Source organism: Coccinella septempunctata, chromosome 3, assembly GCF_907165205.1.
Source record: "Coccinella septempunctata chromosome 3, icCocSept1.1, whole genome shotgun sequence".
NCBI classification, from domain to species: domain Eukaryota; kingdom Metazoa; phylum Arthropoda; class Insecta; order Coleoptera; family Coccinellidae; genus Coccinella; species Coccinella septempunctata.
Window position 1 is genome coordinate 33,435,765 of NC_058191.1, and position 25,376 is coordinate 33,461,140.

The 25,376-nt window shown below is 35.2% G+C and overlaps 1 protein-coding gene across 1 annotated transcript in view; it reads left to right on the forward strand.

Annotated features, from left to right (window-relative positions):
- The window catches only part of LOC123309126 (protein kibra), a 66,356-nt gene that overhangs the window by 35,412 nt on the left and 5,568 nt on the right, over positions 1–25,376 (forward strand). Inside the window, exons 3-4 of the mRNA XM_044892044.1 lie at positions 784–878; positions 25,131–25,239. Coding sequence (XP_044747979.1) covers positions 784–878; positions 25,131–25,239 — 204 coding nt within the window. The remainder of the gene's footprint in view (positions 1–783; positions 879–25,130; positions 25,240–25,376) is intronic.

Sequence of the window (25,376 nt, forward strand, 5' to 3'; positions counted from 1 at the left end):
CTGATAATAAATTCATGTTGATCTGACAGTTTGCGTGGTGGGTCTGGCCGTACGGACGAGTTGAAAATGGCAAAAAAAAAGTTTCGAGCGTGTCAGATTTTTAGAGGATATGTTCATTGGACTCAAAGGAATCTACTCTTCAAGAGACTGACAATTTGGACGTGACGCAAGGTCACAGCGGTCCTTTGAAAATGCAAAAAAAATCGTTACCTGTACATACTCGACCGTGTCAGATTTTCATACAGTTGGTTAATATCGGTGTTGCAGACGTGTAGATGCATTAATCTGACACTAATCAGGGGGTGTTTCTTAATCTTACAGTTTGGAGATGATAACAATGCATTTTTTTTTTTTAATATCTCCCTTCCTGTACCTCTAATCGTTTCTGTATTCATTATGAAAGTTGTAGATAATAAAATTCTATACAACTTGTGTCTAAAGCAATTTTTCATACCCTTAATCGTTTTCGACCTTTAGGGGTGATAAGGGCGAGGAGCTCAGCCACACATGCGAAAGGCCAAGGTCAATGTAAAACCCAGTCTAACGAACATTCATAGCCATATATCTCAAAAATGTTCAAACTTAGAAAAAATTGCTTCGGACAAAATTTGTAGAAAATGTTATGCTCTACAACTTTTATAATGAATGCGAAAACAATTTGATGCCTAGGAGAGGAGAAAATTGAGAAAAAACTAATTTTAGTGGCATTTATGGCTATGATTTTTTAAAAGTTTTTGTCCGAAATTTTCCAATTTCATTTTGATCGAATCTTTTTGGTTTCAGAAAGCACCCAACTAGAAGATCCTAGATTAGAATGGCGGTCTGTACAAGAGGCGATGCTACGAGAGTACCTGCAAACAGCTCAAGATGTCTTAGAGGTGAGTGGACAGGCCCTGTACATATCTACGAATATACAAGGCATCCTAATTAAACTGGTCACACAATTGGTCCCTGCTGGCTTATCGTGTTTTGATGGAGATATCATTGCATACACTGGATTCTGTTATTCAAAACACATCAATCACATATTTCCTCAAAAATTTTGGAAAAATTGAAGAAATTGTCTTAAAAAAACAAGTTTTTTGAATATCATTCTTCACTGATGAATAAAATGATTTTTGTGAAATCAGTAAGCAGTAGGTACATTTTTTTACGCCAAATAATGAAAACGTCTCTTGACTTTTTCAATAATTTCATGTGATTTTATAATTAAGGTTTATTTACGAGGGTTAATGATAAATGTTTCATTTGATGAAGGAACCTTCCTTGCCGAAACTCGCTTAATTTAGATTGCTCTCACTCGGAAACATTTGTAGTTTCATTCGAAGGGTTCGATCCTAATTTCCTTAAATGTAGCCGATTCTTTACTTGCTTCATTGGAAAAGAAGAAGAACTTTAGACGCTCTCATCAGCAATCAAATCCAGTTTGAGATGACGGAAACTGATGTTATCTGCAATGAATCGTAAAAAGAACCGTAATATTTCGATGTGAAAATTAAAAGAGTACTTTCCCATCGTTCAAGTTGTCTCGAGATGGAACTAGAAAATAATTGACATCCTAAATAGAAAATTTAATGTCAACGTAAAGTATAGAATGTATAGAGAGACTCCATTTATCCCTTATGGTTCTATAGCTCTAGTGCAGACGAGCTTGTTCATTATTTACGATATAAGTGCATACATCGTACTGTTATGGGTGGAGATGTGAAAATTGAGCAGATAAACGATCTAAGAGAAGAATTTTTTCGTTAATTGATCAGTTCCAACATTAAAAATCGATATTTAAAAGCGTAGGAGGTGTTGATAGGGCAAAGCAAAACCCACCCTCATTGAATGATTCGGCCATTTTTGGTTTTAATTGGCAAAATTTCAATTCCAATTCAGGATGCAGACATCGTTGGAAACCGTAAACATTAGTTTCAGTTCTGAAAAACGATGTAACACCGTGAAAATCATCCTGAATTTCAAGATAACAGAGTTTTCGTTAGTACCGATAAGCCATAGTATATAAAGACATTTGATCTACGCGAATTTTACCGATTTTTAGTACAGGAGGGACATTCCGTTTCCGCACCCCACAGGTGGGTGCAAAGAAAGATGTTCCCCTTCTGGTCCATCATTCGGTATTGAGTATTCTTTCTGTATTGACTCTTATGAGAGTTAGAGTGTTCTTTCGGGTTTTTTTGCTTTGCGAATAATCAGAGTGCTCTTCGAGTAGCCTTTCAGTCGGTATTCTTTTTTGAATTCCGTAGCCCTGCTATTTTACTGTTTTCTTCGGATCCGTTCTGTACCGGCGTCAGAGAAATGTCGTGTATTGAGTCCAGAAGTAAGCCACCACTCTGTACTGTTAACTTGGAACCTCAGCTTCAACCCACCCCGTCCTGGTCCTTCTCTACCTATTGTAATCAGTGCTAGCAAGAGCAAAAGCCTGTGACCCACTGAAACTAAGAAAGGAGGGACACCCCGTCCTGTCTGAGTTCTTCCCCTGCTGCGAGTACGATTCTTGGCTGGTGCGAAAGCCCGTTGGGAGCAGAAATAGAGCGGAGAGCCAACTCCCACCACCGTGGCTTGTTCCCCGACCTGCATAGCCGTTTTTGAGACTTTTGAGGCTGACTTCCGAGCCCATTGTCTGCTAAGTGAAAGTCTTGGTTCTGGCTGACGAACGAATCGTTAACATCTGTGTAACTCTAAAGTTACACCCTTTGAAGCTTGTCAAGAATGTTAAGCGTTAGGATAAAGCAAGGCGCTGCTCAGTGGTACAGAAAATAGAGGTTTTTATGCAAGTACTAACGCATGACCCACGACATATTTTCAAGTCCGTTAAATGACCTTAAGGACCCGAAGGACGATGGACATTCCTGGACCTTTGCAGGTGTTGTGGCGCGATGCGTTATCGAATCATCGAACAATTGAATGAAAACAATGGGCGCTTTTTACCATATTGAATAATTGCAATCTGGTTTCGCGATCCGCGGCATTCGCATTCCATCACATGCGTATCAGGTTGAACGCATGGCCGCATCGGAATTGACTCGTGTTTCAGCGACGATAGCGCTCGTTGTTTTGTTCCAGATTTTAAACTATTCATCGCGTGAATAGAAGGTATGCGATAGGTCGGCATCGGTTCGATTTTCTCTGGTTCTCGAGGTCGCTTTTATCTCTAGGGCGCTGGTATACTTTTGTTGGAAAATCGTTTCGTTATTTTTATACTCGATGCGTGTGCTGGTCGATTTTTCGGAGCAGAAATTTACGTTATTTATTTTATAGTTCAACGATGTAATTTGTAGTTGATATTGGTGTTTTCTCCAATATCTGAAACACACAGGAATAAAAAATTTTTTTTATGAAGAAATGCTTCATATTACACGATTTGTCAGGTGCAGAACAATGTTGCCTAATAAATAATATTAAAATAACGTAAATGATTGTGACGTTCCGAAATATGTACATAGGTATGTGGAGTATAGATTTTTCATATTTATTTCTATTCCTTTTTTTCATTCTTCAGGAGTGGATGAAATTAGACTACTTCTCTTCACACTTAATTAATTACATATTTGAATAAAAATTCAGATATTCATTTACTTTTGCATGCGTCTTTTTTCTGAATACAAGTGTTCAATTTTTTTCATGAATTTATCTTAATTATTGATTGTATGAATAGTTCACTTATTATTGTTACGCAGAAGCATTTGTTATTAAATTTTTATTTTTATTTCTTGTGTTCAGAATTTTGTTAGAGAAAACCCATGAAAAAGTTCAAGAAACAACAACAAAATCATTCTTCAATTCAGCTTTGTAAATGAATAGGTGCTAAAAAAAATTATGGAGTGATTCCTCGTCAATAAATAGTGTGGTCCTTCATATATTTTATTTTTTTGGGTCCCCCTAAAGATTTTTTACTAAGAAATCAGAATACAAAAAAAAAGAAATTGAGCAGACATTCTAGAGAAGCGAGAAGGCAATTGAAAAAAATTGGTAGTGTTTCTCTATAATTGCAAATTACAATGGGTGGAAAAAGTTACCCCTAACATTTCTTCGAGAGAAACTTTTCCATATTCATATTATACTATTAAAAAATTGGTTTTCGATATAGCTTGATTCATTTTGAACAAATAATTTCTGGTAATTTTTCGCTTGAAGTAACGATTTTTGGGAAAAAAATTATTCATCAACCGGTACGTAGCGTGAGTTTTGAAAAAAATTTCTTTTCAGGTGCCGTGTTTAGAAGGCTGTATCTAAGCACGGGCTGCTCAAAAAAATATATTTGAAAGATCCACACTTTTTTCGACCAGGAATCAACCCTTAAATTTTTAGCAATTGTTCATTTACCCCCTGTAAAATTTGTACTATTGTGGTTTCATCTATACTGTTTCTTCACTAGTTCAAAAAGAATTTGAGAAGAAAATCTTTTCGAACTGTAATATGTCTTTCCTTTCTATGACATATTATTAGATACTCAATGATGAAACTGTCACTGAATTATGAAATTTTTGAAATTATGGAAACAGAATATTGTTTCAGTTTCATTTAATATAAAGAGATTTTTACACGAGTAGAATTATTCTTTCTCTTCAATTATTTCAGCTTACTTTCTGTTAAATGAGATAAAAAATAGTAGGAATAAAACTACATGAAATTGAAATAGAAATGTTTAATGTTTCATCAATTTTCCCAAAAAAGTATCCAATTCAAAATAATATACTAATTGAATTATAAAATCGATAAGGTAATAATTTTTATTTTCACACAAAACTGAAATTTTCGTGGACAGAAAGAAATCTTATAATAACTACGTGAAAAAGTGCCTGTAGAATGTAACATTATTTTTTGAATATCACTGAAACTTAACGAAATAGAAAAATGAGTTTTCACTTATAACTTGAAAACAAAAGAAGATAGAGGGGCGCGGTTTTGCCATCGTCAATATTTTGAAAATCTTGGTCGGAAACGTGTCATCCATTTTTTCCTAGCTCTTAGAGTTACAGAGCTGCCATTCAACGCCATCGAATTTTGCCCACCCTGCACAAATGTTTTTTTTTGCGCAGGAATGAACGCTTTGCCTGTGAATGAGGTTAAAATTCGCAGCGTTTTTTCTTCGCACCATTCCCGAACGAAACCAGTGATTTTTTTTCGATTCCGATGGCTTATAATCGATAAAACAAACTAAAATCGAGGCTCGAATTCCTACCCGTAAAAATATCCGTCCAGTAGGCCCGATATATTCATGGAATTTCATCGATCACCGGGATCGACCAGTAATGGCTTCGAAATTTCTCTAAATGCCGTCGTAAAGCCCGCAGTTTTACGATGTTCCTGCCCACTTAATAAACCCGAGATAATGGAAACAATATATGTGTGGAATTTGCCGGAGCAGACGATATATTGGAAAATCCGATTTCGATCTCGTCGAAAATTAACGTTGATTATTTTCGTGAAAGCATCCGGGCTAATAACGCATTAAAAAATCGGTTATTGGAGTCCCGAATTTCACGACACCGTTTTCTGATGCTGAGGAATTCATGAAAATGAAGATAGAAATAAATAGTGGCTCAAGTCCCTGAATGAGAAATTGGGGCTCCAATATGCCCAGAAATAAAATTATAGTTGGGCATCATTCCCCGAATATTTTCTCTGATTCAGATTGTTATATTTTGTAGGGATATAACACCCCATGAAATTTTGCACATCCATTTTATCGATACTTCGAAGTACTCACTGAGTTTCAATACTCAGTCGGTTATTTTCTAAAAACGAAAAATAAAATGTTTTTTCCGAATTTATTAATCAAAATGTATGAATTATCCTGATTTCGATTGGAATAATAGTACAAGGATGGCCAGATCAAAATATTCATAGTATCGGAATAATGTTTATTAGTTCCCTAAAAAATTGAGGAAAAAATGCTAAATCAATAATTTTTTCTACCACATAATAACAAATTTAGGTTCATAAATGGACGATGATCATCTATTTAATTAATAAAAACTGGCATTATCGTTTTTCACCCTAAATATTTACTTGGTCAATTTTAGGTTCAATTTTATTTCTTCATGCCCCCTTTCCAAAGGTTCAAAATCCCTTGGAAACCGTTCGTTTAAAAGGTGACGCCACTGGTCGTTCAACTGTTCGTGGATAGACATCCTTACATTCTCGACATTCCTTTCACTTCTGATTTGACCCATGCTCTGACCTCACCCGCACATTTTTCACAATATGCTGCATTCGAAAAACTTCGATCTCATAAATTAAAAGGTACATTTTTATGTAGTGTCTTGTCTAAGGTGAAAATTGGTCGTATGCACCCCTAAATATTATTCTCCATGAAAAACTTTCTGAAGCGTTAGGTTTTGGGTATATTGATCCCCTTAAATACGATAATAAAACTATATTTGATCCAGAACATTATCGCATAAAAACGTGTGAATTTCCAAACATTGGTTTATTATTTTGTTAATCTCTAATTCAAACTGTTCCCCTCTTTCTGCTTATCTTGCTTTTGCGCAAAAGTTGAGTTTCCAATGATCTTTATCGTATTTCGAAGTTCGAAATTGAGGAGTATTATACAGGATGTTTCATTAACATTTCGAAAATTCAGGATATTAATCTCTGAGTTATTCGGAGTCGTAAAGGTTCTGTGAAATTACCATCCTAATGAGGTTTCCATTTCTAACAAATCTTGTTCAAATATTTCAAGCCGTAAAATGAAAAAGAGTGGCTTGAAGCTAATCAATTTTTAAGAATTATTTCCTGTATCAAATCATAACTTTTTCATTTTCCATTTACAATAGTGGATAAAATAGGAACATTCCTATTCCTAGTGTTATTCCTATTTCGGTCGCTGTTTATACCCATACAGAGTTGCATTCCAGGCATACCTAGCCATAAAATACCCGAACATCTGCCACGGATAAATACGCACCAAATGTGCCCAAATTCCTTAGATTTTTCCAAACCCACTGGCGTCCGTTCACGTAGACTCGATAATGCACCTTAACTAGAAACAGAAGTAGAATGTTTCCCTTACACGGTGATAAATTATTAATGTCACTGTGTGAAAAAAAATTCGTACAAAAGTTTCAAAATTAATTAAAAAAAATTGAAAAACCTATTTTCATATAATCAAGGTGTGTCAAAAGGTCCTTACGTGATATCATTTTATCATTTATTTTTTTCATTTGATTTTTTATTCTTCAGAAAATTCTAAACCTTATACCAAAGTTTGGCATATAAAAAGATATTTATCTGAGAGTTATATAGCAAAACTAAATTTTTATAGAATGAATAAGATAATACTAAATACTATATAATGCTGAATAAATCTAGGCAATACTAATGGCTTAAGGATACAATAAAATTCCAACTAAAAATAAATAAATAAAACATCTATTATAGTTAATAGCTATTTGAAAAAAATAATATACTTAAAATAAGGACCTCATCAATTGATGAATTCCATTTAATTGTAAGTGCTCTACATATCTTCCATTCTGCTCGATATATTCATATAAATTATCACTTGTCAATCTTTTTTTTTTTCTATTTATACCAGAATCACACCCTGATTATTAATTAATTAATGCAATTTTGATTTCTTATGATTCAAACGTCAAACCCAGAAATACAGTATGCCAAATAAAAAAGATCAAGGTACACTTCAGGATTAAGCCGATTTTATTAACGTTAAACCAAGTTCAGCGTGTCAAAATTGAACGGAAGCATTGTATAAAGACCACAATGACGGAAAATTAATCTCGGACCAACTTAGAACTCGGTTTAAACATGAATTGTGAAACCGAGTCTTAGAATTTTTAGAAAACTGAAAAATAAAAAATTGGGAAATAAGAAAAAAACAGATCAAGCACAGGCTTTCTGGAACACCCTGTATAAATGGAATAAGCTTTATTCAAATAATGTTTTTTGGATTATAAAATTTTCGTACGAAACTTTTTTCTACACAGTGACACAAAAAAGTCTAGGGGGGGCATTTATAGTCAACCAGCCTGTGCAAAAATGATGGAATGATGGATTATTTTTTTACTCAAAGTAATTGTATTTCCACACAAAAATATTATTCTCGTTACTGTAACAAACAACACTTCCTCACAACAACAAAATTTGAATATAATGAGAAACATGAACATCTAGAGGGATTCTTTCAATGTGGAAAACTCTTGTCATCTGACATTTTCGAAAAATGATTTATGTACCATTTGAAGCTCTTCCAAGATTCCTGCAAGTGGAAATGTTTTCGTTGAAAAAGTTGAGGTATGGCTTTTTGCATTTTAATAAAATTCCTTCGTGTTGTGGTTATTCATGGAACTGACTGTCCTCCATCATCTCTGAGATTTACAACCGAGTCTAATCTAAACCGATCTAATGCCACTACCACATAATCGAAGACGAAAAAAGACTTATCTGGGGCCACATGCACATACGATGAAGCGATGCTGAAGAACGGAACTCGAACTGTTGAAAGATGCAGAGACGTATCTGGCTAGCAGGCCAAGAAGAATTAGAAAATACTCTTTAGGGGCTGCTCCAAAAAAAATATATGAAAGGCCTTAAATTTTATGGAAACTATTCATTAACATATACCGAATGTTTTCTCCAAAAGCCTTTTTTTCGTTCAAAAATCGATAATAATTTGAAGCGAAGGTGAATTTCAGGATTGTGAACTTTTCTTTTCTCATTCGAATTGTTGCTTTATGCAAATACCGTGAATTATGTCATTAGCGAACATGTAGCAAATAATTTTTCGAAATCCTCCAGCATTTTTCCAGAGTAATAATCATAATTCATTTTCACAGCATTGTCTTGTCAGATTTGGTTGTGATGCCAATGTCGAAAAAAGTTTTGCCTTTTTTGGGATAATATTGAGGTATTTTGTTTAGGTCCTGTTTCCAATATTGTACTGATTTGGGGTCAGAAATAAATAAAATCTGTTGTTGTTACGTTCTGCTAGAGGAAATTCTCAGTCGACGAAATTTGTACTCCCATAGATAAAATTTGCAGAAATCGTTAGATTTACACACCACTTTATATTTCCTTCAAGCTTTTTTTCCATTTAATAAAAGTGAAACTACCAAAAGTTTTTTCTATTGAGAATTGTGTTGCTCATAATTTCATTTCATTTATGTTACAAAATTTTGAACAATTCTCTGGAAAAGAGGGTTCAACAAATTGAAGGTTAAAAATTAAAACAACGAAAAAATATTCAACGCGTGATAACTGTCGATATTTGATCATGCAGAAGGATTAGCTTAGAAAGATACTGATTATATCTGTTACTCTCAAACTCAATAAAAATTCAAATAGATGTCCATAAGTTTTTGTTCCTAATTTTGCCTAAGCAGTCTCAGACACTTTTCACTTGATAACGCTCTGAGTTTTCCAGAACTTCGAAAACGTTCGTTACTCTTAAAGTATTGGGTAGATAATTTCTTCTGGAAGCCGAGCAGCGTTCGGCGTTTACACTACCTGGATGGATGACCGCTCTGGTTAGGAAATTGAACGAGCTCGCACAAACTTCAGACTTCGTTCGGAGTTTTTCTCATAATTTCGAATTACCGTTGAATTCGTGAGAAGATGTGGGCCTCCCCCTCAATACGGCCCTGTCTGCTGGAATGCGTCTTCGCAGATGATCGGTCCTTATCGGAGGAATGCGGCGGCCTGCTGGGACCATGCGGCGTAACACAGGTAGCGAGGCACCAACACGCGGCCGGGCCCCCCGGACCCCCTCGGCCCCCCCGCAATCGCATCCTGCTGATCCTACGCCTATTACGAATTACGGAACGGCACGGCGATCCGAAGAGACCCGGAGGATGCCCCGCTGTCATCTAGCAAGCCTCGACTTTCTCGCCTCTACTGCATTTCGCAGGAAGTAGATGGAGTACAAAATATTATATCGATTTATGAATGAATCATTTCTACTGGCATTAAGTTGAGTTTCCGAATTAATGGTGAAAAATGCAGAAGGATTCTATGTCTTCACCATTCCCCAAAAAATCGTTAAAGAGAGACAGTAAAAATCACATATCTCTTCATCGACATATACAGTGTGTTTTTCAAAGGTGAGGCTTCATTTTTGACAGAAGTTAGAAGTCAGCAAAATGAGTCATTTCACCAAAAATTGTGTATATAAAATATTCAAGATGGCTGAGCTACAACCCCTAGAAGTTCGACAAAATTTCATTAAATTTCAAGTCCGCGATTATGGAAGATGACTTCGAGTCTATATGATTAGTTGCATCAGGTCAATTGAAAAAACTGTTTTATCAAGCGATTCAGTTTAAAAAAAGTGTGGAAAATTGGGAGAATTCATTGAAAGTGAGATTTTGACGATTTCGAAAAGTTCTCATACCTTTTTAGTCTTCGAAGTAACCCTATCTGAAACTTGAACCTTCTACAGGTACTTTTTTACGTAGAATCCACTGACGAGCTCAAAATATTTTTTCATTTCGAGTCATCAAATGCAAACTTTTATTGAATTTGTTATTTTTGAATTGGAAAAAAATCTTTTGCCAGTAGATTCTACGTATAAAAGTGCCTAAGAAGGTTCAAGTTTCAAATCTGTAATTTCTAAAACAAAAATGTTGAGAATTTTTCGAAATCGACAAAATCTCATTTTTTGCTAATAACCCAAAAACGAAGAATCGTGGAAGCTACTGTTTTCACCTTTTTTTGTTTCTCTAGAAAAAAGCTTGAAAATGTGTCGTCTGTTTTCTTCTAACTCTTAAAGTTCTCGAAATCCTCTCAGTAGACAACGAATTTTGCTCACCCTGTATATTTCAATGCAAATATACTGAAATATAACATGATAATTTCGCTTCGAAGTAACGTTGTTGAAATATTAATTTTAAAAGTGTCGATACTGATACCAAAAAAATACGTAAAATTCTAGTACTAATATTGTCAACGTTGATTTACACGGTATAAATAAATAGTTGCGAAGAAATTGAAGGGTGCTCCTTGTCAAAAATAGTGTGAGCCACGCAGAAAAATAGAATAGTAGATGCATAAAGATGGCATCTGAAAAGCAATTTTTATTTTTTTTCGTAGAAACGAGAAAATAGAGAAATTAAATTGGGCAGACATTCTATGGGAGCGAGAAGGCAATCAAAAAATATTTGTTTGTTTTTTCCTATAATTGCAAAGGCTCATATTATCATTCCTAATAACATTATAGGAGAACACCACCAAATTGTTTTTGATTGCCTTCCCGCTTCCATATAATGCCTAATTCCATTTCTGCCAGTTTTCTCGTTTCTAAGAAAAAAAAATTATTTTTGCCTTTAAGGTGCCATCTTTAGGGGGCTGCATCTAATCAGGGACTGCTCAGAAAAAATTGCATATGAAAAACCCACACTTTAACTACCCTTTAAAGTTTTTCACAACTATTCATTCACGCCTTGAATTTTAAAAGGTATTCAAAACAAGATTAAACATTCATTTTTTTCTTTATGGTGTAGGTGTTTAATTGGATTCAAAAAAGAGGAGACTTCGTAGAAAATTAGGGGTATAATTTTTATTTTAAGCTCAATCTCTTTGATATTATAGGAAAAAATTTGTCCAAAGAATTATTATTTTACGAAATCCGTATCTTATTTTTTTTTTGTCATTCAATAAGTTTAAGCATTTAGGAGAAAAATTGAAGACGAAAAAATCACTCATTGCAGTTGTTTACTTGTTCCCTTAGTTAAATAATTGTATTTCGAAAAAAACTGAAGCATCAAAAAGTTCTGGTCCAAAATAGTTTAGGGGTTGATTTTTCCACCCCTTTGTGATAAAATATAGGAGTTGGGAGAAATTTCATTTTTATTAATTATCCCATATAAAAGATATCCAATAAAAACTCCAACAAAGTCAGTTACTAAGAGGGAAAAGGGTTTAAACGAAAAATCATGCGAAAGATTGTAAGTATCAAATAATATATGAATATATTAAATTGAAAGTGAACTTTGATGTATATTATTAATTATTACATATTCGATCATATGGGAACATTTCTTTAGACTTCGTATGCTCAGGTCATATATATTTTGGTTTTTTTATAGAACATTTTGAATTATTTTAGAATTTTTGTATTTATGTCTGGATTTTTGGTGATTCGATCATTTGCTTCTTTGAAAGCAACATTTGAATTATTTCAGTATACGTAATATAAACCATATTACATAAGTCACGAAATATTTTTGAAAAAATTTCACACCAAAATACAGCTCATGAATTATTCCTGTTCTCATTCTCACAAGACTCAAACGTCTGTTTCCTACCCAGAATCAGTCGATAATCTAGCCAGCCACCGAATGGCGGCATTAATTCAACTCCTAAACCAACGAATAAATTATCCATCAATCCATCCATTATTGTCAAACGATATATTATTATGATATTCCCCGTGTCCATCTCCTGAATGTACGGTAGCCCGTTTCGAATCCACTCCGATTGTTACCCTATCATTAATTTCTTGCACGGCTCACCCCTTCGTAATATTTACGACATATTTCAAAATTTCTTGTCGCTGAGCCTCCTCTCGGAGAGCAGCTCTGGGGCCCGATAAATTGGTGGTTTTCATAGTGGCACAGAATTTATTGGAAACAGCTTCCGTTTAATCTGATGTGAAAATATTTACGAACCAGTTTCGTGGCCCATCTGCCGGTGCGCATATTGTGTTTGGAGCTTTCAAGGGGCTACGAAGGAACCAACGTACAAGAGATGAGCGATTTCGGTTCTTGGACTCAACAACATCTGGGGCGTTCGAGAGTCCTTCTCTTTTTTTTTAAGAGAGCTTTTCGAACAGTCTGAATCCATTTAATCGATGGGTTATAAGAAGGCTGTTTTATTGGCTATATAAAACCAAAAAAAAGTAGAACCATTTAATACCCCATCTGGTTCACTGGAAGGCCTCAGTTTGGTTTAATAATCAATCCAGCTCGTAGAAAAAATTCTAACCATTTTAGCATGAAAGGGAGGAAAACCACCAGAAATTTCCTCAGTTCCAATCGACTGATTTTCATAGTTGAAAAATGATAAAAAAAATCATAATTCAGAAAATATTCGAAATATTGCCCAACAAAATATTTCTGTATATTGAGCATTTTGTTTTGCAAATGATATCTTTCATCTAACTCAACAGAAGAACACGTTATCAATCATTAATTGATTTAAGTAATTTATAAAATTTGTCGCATAAAATATTTACGAGGAAATTTTAAATTAATGTTTATGATAACAAGAGGAGAGGCTTCTTTTTCAACAGAAGGTAAAACTTGTCAAAATGAAGCGTTTCGCCAAAAATCACCTACCTATACAAAACTTTCAGAATGACAAAGTTAAAAAAATTGAAAATGATAACTGAAATAGATCCTAATACGACCCTAGACCGTTTGTTAGCTGAATTATCGCAAAGCAGTGGGAAAAACCTCATCTCCTGATTCGACCATGTGAGTTTAGGATATTGGCTCGTTCGATATTTACGTGGCAATAAAAATGGAAACTTAGGATTGCCGAATTGCTCTCAATATTTTTTATTAACTTACACAATTTTATGAAATGACTCATTTCGATACCAACTGACAGAAGAGACTTAGGACACAAGTGTAAAAAAAAGAATAACACTTCAAAAACTCACCAATAAAATTCGTCTAAATTATTCACCAATTTTTTCACAATGGGCATCACAATCCTCTTGTTAGAACATTCCAACAATCGTCGTAAAAATGGGATGAAATTGGGTAACACCATAGCACTTTTTCAACATAACTAACATAAGCACTTTCAAGAAAATGCCTCGATTTTCAAAATTTTTTTTTCACCCTAAATTGCACGATACAACAATTATAATTATCTCAAAAGTAACCTGATGCATCTAATCCGATGAACTTGGTAATGAACCACTCATTGTCCACCTTCCACAGTCCCGTACTTGAAATTCAATGAAATTTTGTCGAACTTCTAGGGGTTGTATCTTAGCCATCTTGGATATTTTATAGAGACAATTTTTGGTTCAACGACGTATTTTGATGAGTTCTACCTTCTGTCAAAAAAAAAAAGACCTTACCTTTCAAAACACCCTGTATAATCTTAACCATTGTCAACTACATACTTGAATAAACAAAAAACCTCGCAAAATACTGAATTTTCGAAGTTGAACATAAACACAAATCCAATCAGCTTTTTCTTTGATTAATCCATGAAAAATGAGAATATGATATTTCAGGAAAATCAAATTTTCTGATGAGTTCAGTGACTTTTGATTTATACAGTTTTTCGGTTTTTGGAGGAATTTGGTTATACAGTGGTGGCAAATGTGTGGAGTAATGTGAAAATTTCTGGAATTGTTAAAAATATCGAAATTAAATTTGACAAATATCTATCACACCAAATTGCTGATTTCTTCTTATTATTTTTTTTCACAAATGTTAACCTCCATCTAAACCGATTTTTAAATTTGTAATGACACATCCTGTGCTATTTTACTTTCAAATAAGAGTGCAAAAATGAAGGATCGAAATTTTTTATTTCAATACCAAACGAGATATTAACAAAAACATTATCCAGTTAAAAGTTTATATTATCTAGCAGTCTAAATTATTTAATTATTTCAATTATTTAGCACAAAAAGACTCTCTGCGTTTTTTCTCTAGGATGCACCAATTTTCAGTGGAAAATTTAAAACCATTTGTTATTTCAAAAAATCGAACAATGAATTTTATTACATCAATTTACAAGAATTGCTGAAAATGGTCGCCTCCAGCAAAGATAAAAGAGTCCAGTCTTCGAAAGAACGAGGAGAGCTGAGTCGGTTGTACCCGAAGATCAAACATGTTGAAAAAATTGATTAAATACCCAGTTTACTTCAATATATTTTTTTTCTTATTTCGATATCTGTTACTTCCACAAGTTTTCCAGAAACCCTGTATATTGCAGCCATAGAAAGGTGGAAATATACCACGTCCCCTAGCGATTGATGTGCTTAAATTTTTTTTTATGTACTTGGGTCGCAGTTTTTCATCCTGAATAATAAACGTCAGACAATATCCCCAGGGTCGATATCCCTGTTCCCTGTTGCATAATGAGGACGTCTATTTTCCCGTCGACGTCTATCGTAAAATTAATATCATCATGAAAAATTCCAAGCGAACATTCCACACCTATTAAAAATAATAAGTTCCATAATAATATAATATCAAGTTCCATTGGAGTCGGGCGTTCTCTCGAAAAAAGAACGGAATGTTGGAACGTCAAGTCTCGGCTAGGGCAATTATTTACTCCGAGGAGGCCATCTGGCTAGTTTGGGTTACGGGCAACCTCAGGAGGCACTCGGCGTCTTCGCCAAAGGCCCCTTCGCCTTCTACGATTCCACGATCTGCCAGTACCCGACGGATTCGGGAGAAATACTCGAAGATAATTTGGTTAAATTCTCAAATTCTTGATGATTATTGTCGAACATTCATTTTTTATTGCTACTTATTATTCCTATACATACTCCATTCACATTTATTTTAGCACTCGGTTGGCCATGGAAATTTGACACATTTCACTCTGAATAGTACGAAAATGTGGGGTTATGAAGCTTGTCAAAACTCTTTTGGGTTTTAAATCAACGCTATGTTGCCCGTTCTACGTAACAGTTTCTGTTATTACGTATTTTATCACAATGTCGAATTTCTTCGGAAAATATGTGACGAACATGATTGAAGTTTATACAAACTGATTGAAGGCATACCAAATCCAGTTATTTGCATCATAATATGCACTAGCTTGAGGGGAGTTAATGTTCGTTATCTTCTTTGGCTAAAGTTTGAATACGTTGCATCAGTTGTAGATTTCAAAAATATTAACCCGAAGATGAAATGCATATGTTGCAGTGGTTGGGAATGGGTATCTCCCGAAAGAATTAACAGATAATTACAAGAATGTTGAATTCTTCAACAAAAATCATCTTGCATCAATATAAGTAAAAGGAATCAAAGGAAGTCTCAAGTCAAGATGTACTTCACCTTTGAACAAAAATTTCACATGAATGAACAATTAACAAGACAACTGGCGCGTATTTGTGGCTGTTCATCTTAATACATTAATATAATAATGATAATTAGGTATTTATTGGTACCTTAAAACATTTACAATGTATGTATAGGACAAGTCAAATGAAAAATAGAAAAATCAACTTTCGGGAACTTATTCTTCGATGACATTCATCGAAAATCCTGTAATTCTCAAATGCCACCACTTTTTTGGGTCTCCCAATAGAAGGAAATTCTTTGTCATCCTCTTAATTCACAATCTTTCTGATTGTGGAAATATTCAGCTGAAATATAAGTCGTTTAGATTCAGATGAAACTATATATAAATTCTCTTACCTTGAATATATTCGCTACCGTCTGACGTATTGTGGATTATAGAATATCAAGGTATAACTATTTGAATGAGCGGACCTGAATTCTAAATAGCCCTTCCTGATACCCTGTTTCTGTTTTCAATCACTTTCGGCATTTTCGTAATAAGAATTGATATAAGTTGTGGCAACGGCGTTATGACATAACGACATTTCATGAGTGCCAACCTTACTCCGTTCTAGTTACAAAAATTTGAGAAAATTATTTCATGGCCAACCGACTGCTAAAATAAATGTGAATGGAGTAGAGCTGTTTCTCAGTTTACTCGCAAATGATAAATTTTCATTGGTTTCATCCTGGAAAACCCAGAACAACTGTCAAATGGTTGATAGGTTTTGTTAAACCCGCCTTGAATCATTCATACATTCTATAAGAACGACGGGTTCCACAAAACTTGTGTTGGATCTCAAATAAAAAAATGTACAAATATTTTGACAGTAGATTCTTGCGGTCAAAGGAAACACTTTTCTTTCGATTTGACCTAGGTAAACAGATATTTCGTTGGTGATAAATATTGATTAAATAATAAAAAACGTCGATCTTGTTTTGAAGAGTTATTATTACTTAGTCTCAAGAGGGGTCTACACCATTTTAGTAGTCAGTTCAAAAAAAGGAAATGAATTTCGTACGTCAAAAACCACTAATTTATATGAGGTTTTCATTATAAATAAATACAATCAGTATGTAATCTCGGAAAGTCAGAATTTTTTTATTCGTCAAACGGAAAAAAATTTTTTCATTGAAAAACAAAGATTCATTCATGTTATTAACTTTCCGAGGTGAACTTATCTCTTCTATGAATTTCCAGATGAAGAAATTTCTCGAAGAGTCTCGCCATTGGCTACAATTCGTATCCTGGTGAAATTCGAAACAGACGTTCGTTAAGTGTAACTTCTACTTATCGTTCAAGTTTTGTGGCAACACCCCACATTCTGACAGTCTTTCCCCCTTTACGCCATATACAGATGGCGAGAAAGTCCCGTGGTATAAACTCCTCCTGTGAATCTACCCATGAATTATAATATGGAAGGAGGTGAGATGCAAATTAAAATACATATTGAATGATATGTTCTTGATTTCTATTTCACTTTCGATAACAATTCAGCTTGCAACCACCCATATTAGCTCTGATATTCGTCTCCAATATGTAATAATGTATTATTCATTATCGTTGTTTATGTCACTTCGTAAAAGTATTCCATTTTCATCAAGTATCGACACATCAATTTAATATTTCCTACAAGAATTCCCAGATTCAAACATTGTCAAGTTGACAAACAGCAAAATTCCCTTGAGAATGGCAACCTATTTGATTCTGTGGATCTTTTAAACAGGGTTGAATTCAGCCGAAATACCCAATTTGTCGAATTCCACAGAAATTTTTTTTTACTCTCAAATTACTCGAAAACGGCGAATTATTCGAGAAAATATAAAGAATACTTTTGTCTTCGAAAATGGCCTTCAACTTACTTTTAAGGGTTGAGTCCTTTGAATTCGGGTATGTAATGAAACCAGAAGATGAGGGTGGAATGTGGAATATTATGTTAGGAGAAGATTCATCACATCCATGAAAAACTATATTCGGAAAATCATTCCATTTGTGAGGTACATTTCATGGAATTTCAACAGCCTGTATCTTTTCACCGAGCCGAATTGGAAAAGAAAAAGGTGTTACTTTTGACCTCAGGAGTCTTCTGTTAGAATATGTGTTGGTAAAGGTAAAAGACTCACACTATACAAAGGTGTGTTCAGAAAATACAACTGACCAGTCAGACCAAGAAACATTTTCCCAAGAAAAAAGCCTACACAGATGACCCAGGTGCATCGGCAGTTCCAATATTGCGCAACGTATACCGGACGCCCTGTATACGCAGAAATATGAGAATCATTGAGGAATGCATAAGAATAATCGCATACTTAGCGTTTTCTTTCTGAATTCTTCAAGAGTACGTCTTGATCCCCCCACAATGCTTTAGCGCGAGCCAACATGACAATGCCATGTTTACCTCTGGCTGTTCGAGCAATTTCAACCGTGTCCAGTGGCGTGCGAATTAAATCTTTATTTTTCGCATCTCGTGGAATGTCTCACAATTATTTTATTACTGATTGAGACCTACTTAGTGATGAATCTCTGGCCAAATAAAAACTTGATATGAATAAGGAAATAGTTATTTTGTAGGGATCTTGTTTGCGGTGAGAAGATTTCTTTTGGTATCCAAGAGTCTGAAAATGTAGATTAAATGCATTTTTCACGAACGAAACAAATTTTCTCAAATGGAGTCTATGAGCCAATAGAAAATAAATATAAACTCTTCTACGCCTCTCAATCAATGTAGATGTATTGATGTTTCTACTTTTCTACCAATAACGGACCCTCTGGATCGCTGCAGCGCCCACTTTGGATTCGCACCCTGTATATAGTACCTCGTGACATTGTAGATTCTTATATCGCGCAAATTTTCCCGTACACCACTGCATGTCACGCTGTCTCGGTCCATTCTTGTCTGCTGCTGACTGCTGTGACCCCTGGAATGTATACGGAAATTGAACTTGGCCGCTGCGCGAGCCCATGGAGTCGCCAACCATACGAGGGTGAGAAGGACGAGCCAAGGCTGCCGCAGGGACGAAGTAAAGGACGAGAAAACGGACTCTGCAACTAGCAGTCAAGCTGGAATATTTGGTCTCGGGGCAGAACGAAATGAAATGATACAGAGGACTGGCATCTGTCTGTTGGAAATACGCGATACTATGTTGCCCCCCGCAGGGGGGCATATTCGAATATCATAACAAGAACATGTTCCGATTGACAGTTGTTTATTTTACAGAGGAATCTGATGCGTTATGTTAGTTATTTGTCATATGACTGTAACTTTTGTGTTCTAAATTTTAAGAGAATTTTTAGAGTCAGTTAATATTGTTATTATCAGTATCTTCTAAACTTAAAATATATCCCGAAATTAATACAAATTTGTTGTATTAATGCCTGTAATAGGGAACTATAAAGTTTGCCAAAATGATATTTTTTAATGGAAGCCAAAACAATATTCACTTATTCATTATTTACTTTTGTAACTTTTCACGTAGAGGGTTGATTTTTTTAGAGTTAAAAGACATCTTAATATCAGAGTGCCTGGTTTTTTGCAATTCAAATCCACTTTCGATTAAGGAAAAATATGTTTCTGAGTGAGATTGGAAAAGTACCTAATGATAATCATGATATAAAATAATATATCATAGGTTAGGTTGTGATCGATTAACGCTCCCTGTTTCAATCTTTTGTTATGATGCTTCTAGTGGCATAGCAATGAAACTTTGTAGATTTTTCAACTGAAAAAATAATTGTCTAGACTCTGATGAATTGGAATGAGAATAACTGAATTACAGCATTAGCGAGGCTTCAATAGTTCGGAAAAGCAATGATAATCCATGATTGCTATAAAATAGATTATAAGATATATCACGTGGTTTGGTTTGATTTGGAACGTTAGGTTAGGACAGTTAGGATCAATAAATGTTTTTTTGTTTCAATCTTTTGTTATGATACACCAAGCCTCAGGTAGCTCTCAGAAAAAATACTTGTTGAGATTCTGACGAATTTTAAGAGGAGTTTATATCACGGGACTTTCTTGTCCCATATAAGTATAAGGCGTAAAGGAGGAAAGACTACCAGAATGTGGGGTTTTGCCAGAACACTTGAACGATAAGTACAAGTTACGAATATTACAATAGCTTCCACTTTCGTCGAAAAGGTGGCTGCACTTAGCACTTAACGAATGTCTTTTTTCAATTTCACCAGGATACGAATTGTAGCCAATGCCGAGACTTTTCGAAAAATTTTTTCATGTGGAAATACATAGAAGAGATTATTTTACCTCGGAAAGTCAATGATATGAATGAATATTTGTTCTTCAAGGAAAAAAAAATGAGGTGAATAAATATTTTCTTCAGCCTTTAGTGGCTTAGCACTTGCTTTTTGTGGATGTTCCTGCTGAAAAAAGACTTGTCAAGATTCTGCCGAATATAAGGGATTGCACAACTGATCAAAGCTCAAATAACATGAAAAACTATTGATAATTATGATCGTGTACACAAAATAGGTCGCAGAAAATATATATCTCGTGATTCTCGTGGTTTGGATTGATACGAAGTTAGGTTAGGTGAATGTTCTTTTGTTGTAATGCACTTAACCACTTATGGCTTAGCACAGGCTCTTTGCAGATATGAAAACTTAAGAGGGAATTGTACCACGTGACTTTTATATGACTATGTTTGGTGGAAAATTCTTGAAATGGTATCGGGGCAAAGCCTGTTTTTTTTTTCGGAAAAATGTGGATAATAATTTTATTTTCTTTTCCGAACATAATATGGTTGGCTTTGTCCAATGAACTACATTTTTCATGAAATATCCTTGAAGTCCACATGCCAATAGTAGGTCTGTAGCGGGAGAAAAATGTCATTTAAATTTGAATGGGGAGTAATTCCCTCTCAAAAAAAGACCAAACCCCTTATGAATATATGTATAAGGCTGAATAACACCATTATCAAAAAAGGTTTAATTACGACAACAAGTGTTAATCATCATGATTATCTACATACAATGGTTTGTATTGATTTAGAAAGGTTAGGTTAGGTCAGGTATGTTTAGGTAAAATACTGGGTGTTTCCATGCATAGAAATTTGAATGATTCTGTGAAATCTGATAAAGCTGAACGTTTGCGTGTATACTGGGTGTCCATTTTCAAATGTCACTTGGATCTTCGCCTGGCATTCTCTCATAACAACGAAAAAGTAGCTCGATGGTAGTGTCCTGCGGAGACCTTCGCATCGCCTAACACGGTCCAATTATGGAGAAAGTCATAACCATTGCCGTAGTCGCGTTTACACGATCGCTGACGGGGCTCGTTAATAGTTAAAGTCGTAGCATCTGCATCATCCTGTCGGACGTGTCGGCCGAAGGACCATCGGAATGGGTGTCAAGGTACAGGATGGTATGTTATGGGTCGTAATATCGGTATCACCGGTCGGAAATTCCATCACGAACGGATCGAGACCGAGACCCGCAGTTACCGAATTCGAATGCGGCGGCCTTCGTCGGAGGCCAATCTTCCGGCTCGGACATTCGGGTGTCGAGCCCCAAACCGCTCGCTGCCAAAACCAAACCGGGCTCAGAGCGAAGATGTGGCCCTTGTGCTACGTGCCCGCGCTTCAGGTGCACACCCTGCCGGCCGCCTACCACCCGGTGCAGCAGCCGCTGGCGAAGGCGCCGTACCGGACGCTGCCGGCGTCGTACGGCCGCGATCAGCAGGGCGTCGTGCGGCCGAACGTGCACCGCTTCGATTTTGGTCGCGCGGACGAGGGAAATTTTCGCGGATGGAGGAACGTTCGCGGTTACGAAGTGCGGAATGTGCAGGGTGGAAACGTCCGAGGGTACGGCGTGAGGAATGTGCGCTGTTACGCCGATGGTAACGCGCGACAGGATGTGCGGGCAGTGCGATTGGGTATTGCGATTGTAAGTTCAACATCTTAAATCTACGGGGTATGAATGAAAAAGGCGTGATTACTTGTCAAAAAATAGTATATGTCTTCCATATATTTTTTTTTTACAGAGAAGCCTCCGCTAAGGTAAAGCCTTCTTAACATGACACCTGAAAGGCAATTTTTTGTCTCTAAAACCAGAAAACTGGTCAAATCGAATTGTGAAGTTGAATAAAAATAAAATCTAAGTGGTATTACCCTGTAATGTCAGCAAAATATCCGCCCACTAGCTAAATTCGAAGATAATTACAGCCTATTATACGTCTCTCGCTAGGTACCTGTTGCCTTTCTTCAAAAACCGTTGATTTCAGCAAGAAATTACAAAAGTCTCTATTTGTTCAAAATAGATCAAGCTATCGCTATAAAATGAATTAGGGGTTTATGCTGACCGGTAATTTATTTCCTAAGCACTTTAATGGTTTTTCGCCTGTCGAAAATATAAAAATTTCAATTTTCATTTTAGGGTGTTTTTCTGCTGCCTGTAAACTGAACTGTTATACGCTGTTGTATTCATTTCAGTTGTACATGCAAAGTCCTCCTTATTTTGAGTTTACTTATGTTATGAATGAGTTATGAATTAGAGAACAAGTTACAGGACACAATAAACCAACCCTAAGGAAAAAAGTTTCTTGCAAAACAAATTTAAAAGGTGGTTTTTTCCACCACTTGCAAGTATAGGGAAACACCATTAAATTTTTCTGTTGTCTTCTGCCTCCCACAGAATGTTTTATCAATTTATTTTCTGTCAGTTCCTGGCTTGTAAGAAAATAATCGAAAATTGCTTTTCCAAGTGCCAATTTTAAGGAGCTGTATCTATACAGGGGCTTCTTAAAATAATATATATGAAAAACCCACACCCCACACTCCCTTAACTTTTTTCTCAACTATCCATTTACACCCTGTATGAGAGTATTACGAAAAGGTTGACTTTTCCCGCTGAACTAACCGAAAAGATTCTGAGTACAGGGTGGACAAAATTCGTTGTCTACTGAGGGGATATCGAGAACTATAGAAGAAAGAAGAAAGCGAATGGCATATTCCCTAGCTTTTCTTTCCTGACTAATCCAAATCTGAAAACAAAACCATAATTTCTAGATTTTGACTTATTAGCAAAAATTGAGATTTTGACGATTTCGAAAAGTTCTCATAACTTTTTGTCTTTTATGAAACAGGTCTGAAGCTTGAACCCTCTAAGGCAGTTTTATACGTAGAATCTCTAGACTCTACTTACAAAAAATTTGTTCAATTCAAAAATAACAAATTCAATGAAAGTTTGCATTTAAGAAAACGAAAGTTCGCCTAATGATTCGAAATGAAAACTTTTTTCGAGCTCCTCAGTGGATTCTACGTGAAAAAGTGCCCGTACAAGGTTAAAGACAAAAAAGTTATGAAAACTTTTCGAAATCGTCAAAATCTGATTTTTTTGCTGATAACTCAAAAACAAAGAAGAATCGTAGGAGGCTACGGTTTTGACCATTCTTTGAGCTCGGAAATGTATCATCTGTCTTCTTCTACCTTTCATAGTTCTCGAGATCATCCCCTCAGTAGACAACGAATTTTGCCCTTCCTGTACAAAATAACTCAATCTGAACAGATATACATTTAGTCCAGTATATTTATTCAGGTTATTGCCTCGTGATTCTGTGAATATGAATAGGTTTCACAAGAAGCTGAAGGGGTAGTTTCTAATCCTTCTCGGTGGAGGAAACTTTTTTGGTCTATATAACTAATTTTGAGCAAGAAGTGGCAGAAATTTTTTTCGACGAACCAATACTTTTTGAGTTACTCGCGATGGAAATCTCAAATTTTGTTCATTGAGGAAAAACAATTTTTCAAATAGTTTTCAGGAAACGGAAAAATTCACAATGAACAAAATTGTAACTTAGGAAAAACAAACAAAATAGTTTTTCGTGAACCATCGAAGTTGAAATTTAAATGTTCAGCATCAGATATTAGGAAAAACAAAGGAAAATTAAGGGAAAACTCGTTATTACTTTTTTGGAATTTATCTGGAAAAGCTTTGAAATGCGCACTATTGAAAGTCGATTTTACAGGGTGTCCCAAATCAATATCCCTACATACATGTTAATTTTTTTTCCCAAAAATCGTCACCTTTTTTGTTCAAAATCAATCAAGCAATCAAAAATGATTTCTTCTATGGTAAATACGAGGGTAAATATGAATAAGGAAAGTTCCTTACGAAGTAAATTTTTGGGCTGACTTTCTATCCCTCGTAATGATAAGGGGACACCATAAAATTTTTTTTTATTGCCTTGTAGCTTCCATAAAGGGTCTGCTCATTTTCATTTCTGTTAGTTTTCTGGTTCTATGAATTTAGAATTGATCTTCAGGAAGCTGCATCTGAGTAGGAGGTGCTGAAAAAAAAATTCACGAGAGATCCACAACATTTTTTGAGGAGGCATTATGAGAATTTCCTATTCATGTACACCCTCTTTATTAATTATCCTTGTTATAACCTCTACTATGTTTTTCATGTTTACTGTAAGTCAAGACAATTGTAACTATATCCTCCAAATGGATCAGATAATTAGAAAAATAAAAAAGAACATGACCGGTGACGTACCACATTGAACATTTTCTAATGCACCGGTTCCAAATTTTACTAATCTGTGTTAATTCACAATTCTCAACGAAATAACTGCGAGTCCAATTGGGATTTTTCTACCTAGAATGATTGATTCTTTTATTGGGGAAGGTTATGAAGCTAGAATCGGTACAAGCGAACATGCTGTATGATTGGAATTTAAAGCAGGTGCAACTGCTAGCATGTTCACAATGGAATTCCTTCCTTTTGACATATTCGAACGAATGGAATTTTGATAGCAGTTCGTTTAGTGAATGATATGTAAAAAATATACCCATATAATGCAACTGCCCTTCACATTTTGCAATATAGCAGAGTCATTACTAAGATATGAGAAATCCGAATAAAGGAGAAAGCGTTTGTATGGATATTGAATTTACAAATACCAGATAACTCTTTCAGATATACTAGGCGTGCTAAATTATTATTCTGGGGGAATTTCATTGATTTTTACCAGACCTTATTTGTTTGATATATTGAAATAAAACATGTATGAGGACAATCATTTCTTCGCATCTGAATTTTTAGTTAAACATAACATAAGTTTGTTAGGGTAACCATCACACCAATTCTTTTTTTTATTTCAGGCCAAAAAAGATATATATCAAGTAAAGTCCCAGAGGCTGATGTTAGCTCAAGATGAGTATGAACTTCTAACAAACGCTTTAGCAACACTGAACACTTCTAGAACAAGCTGTAAGTAAAAATAATTTTTTTTTCGTAACTACCAGTTGCAGGAAAGTTCGTTAAAATTTAATGCCCCATTAAAATTTTAATCCTCCATTATTCCTTTCAAAGATGATGGTTTTAAAGTTCAATGGGCATTAAGTCTT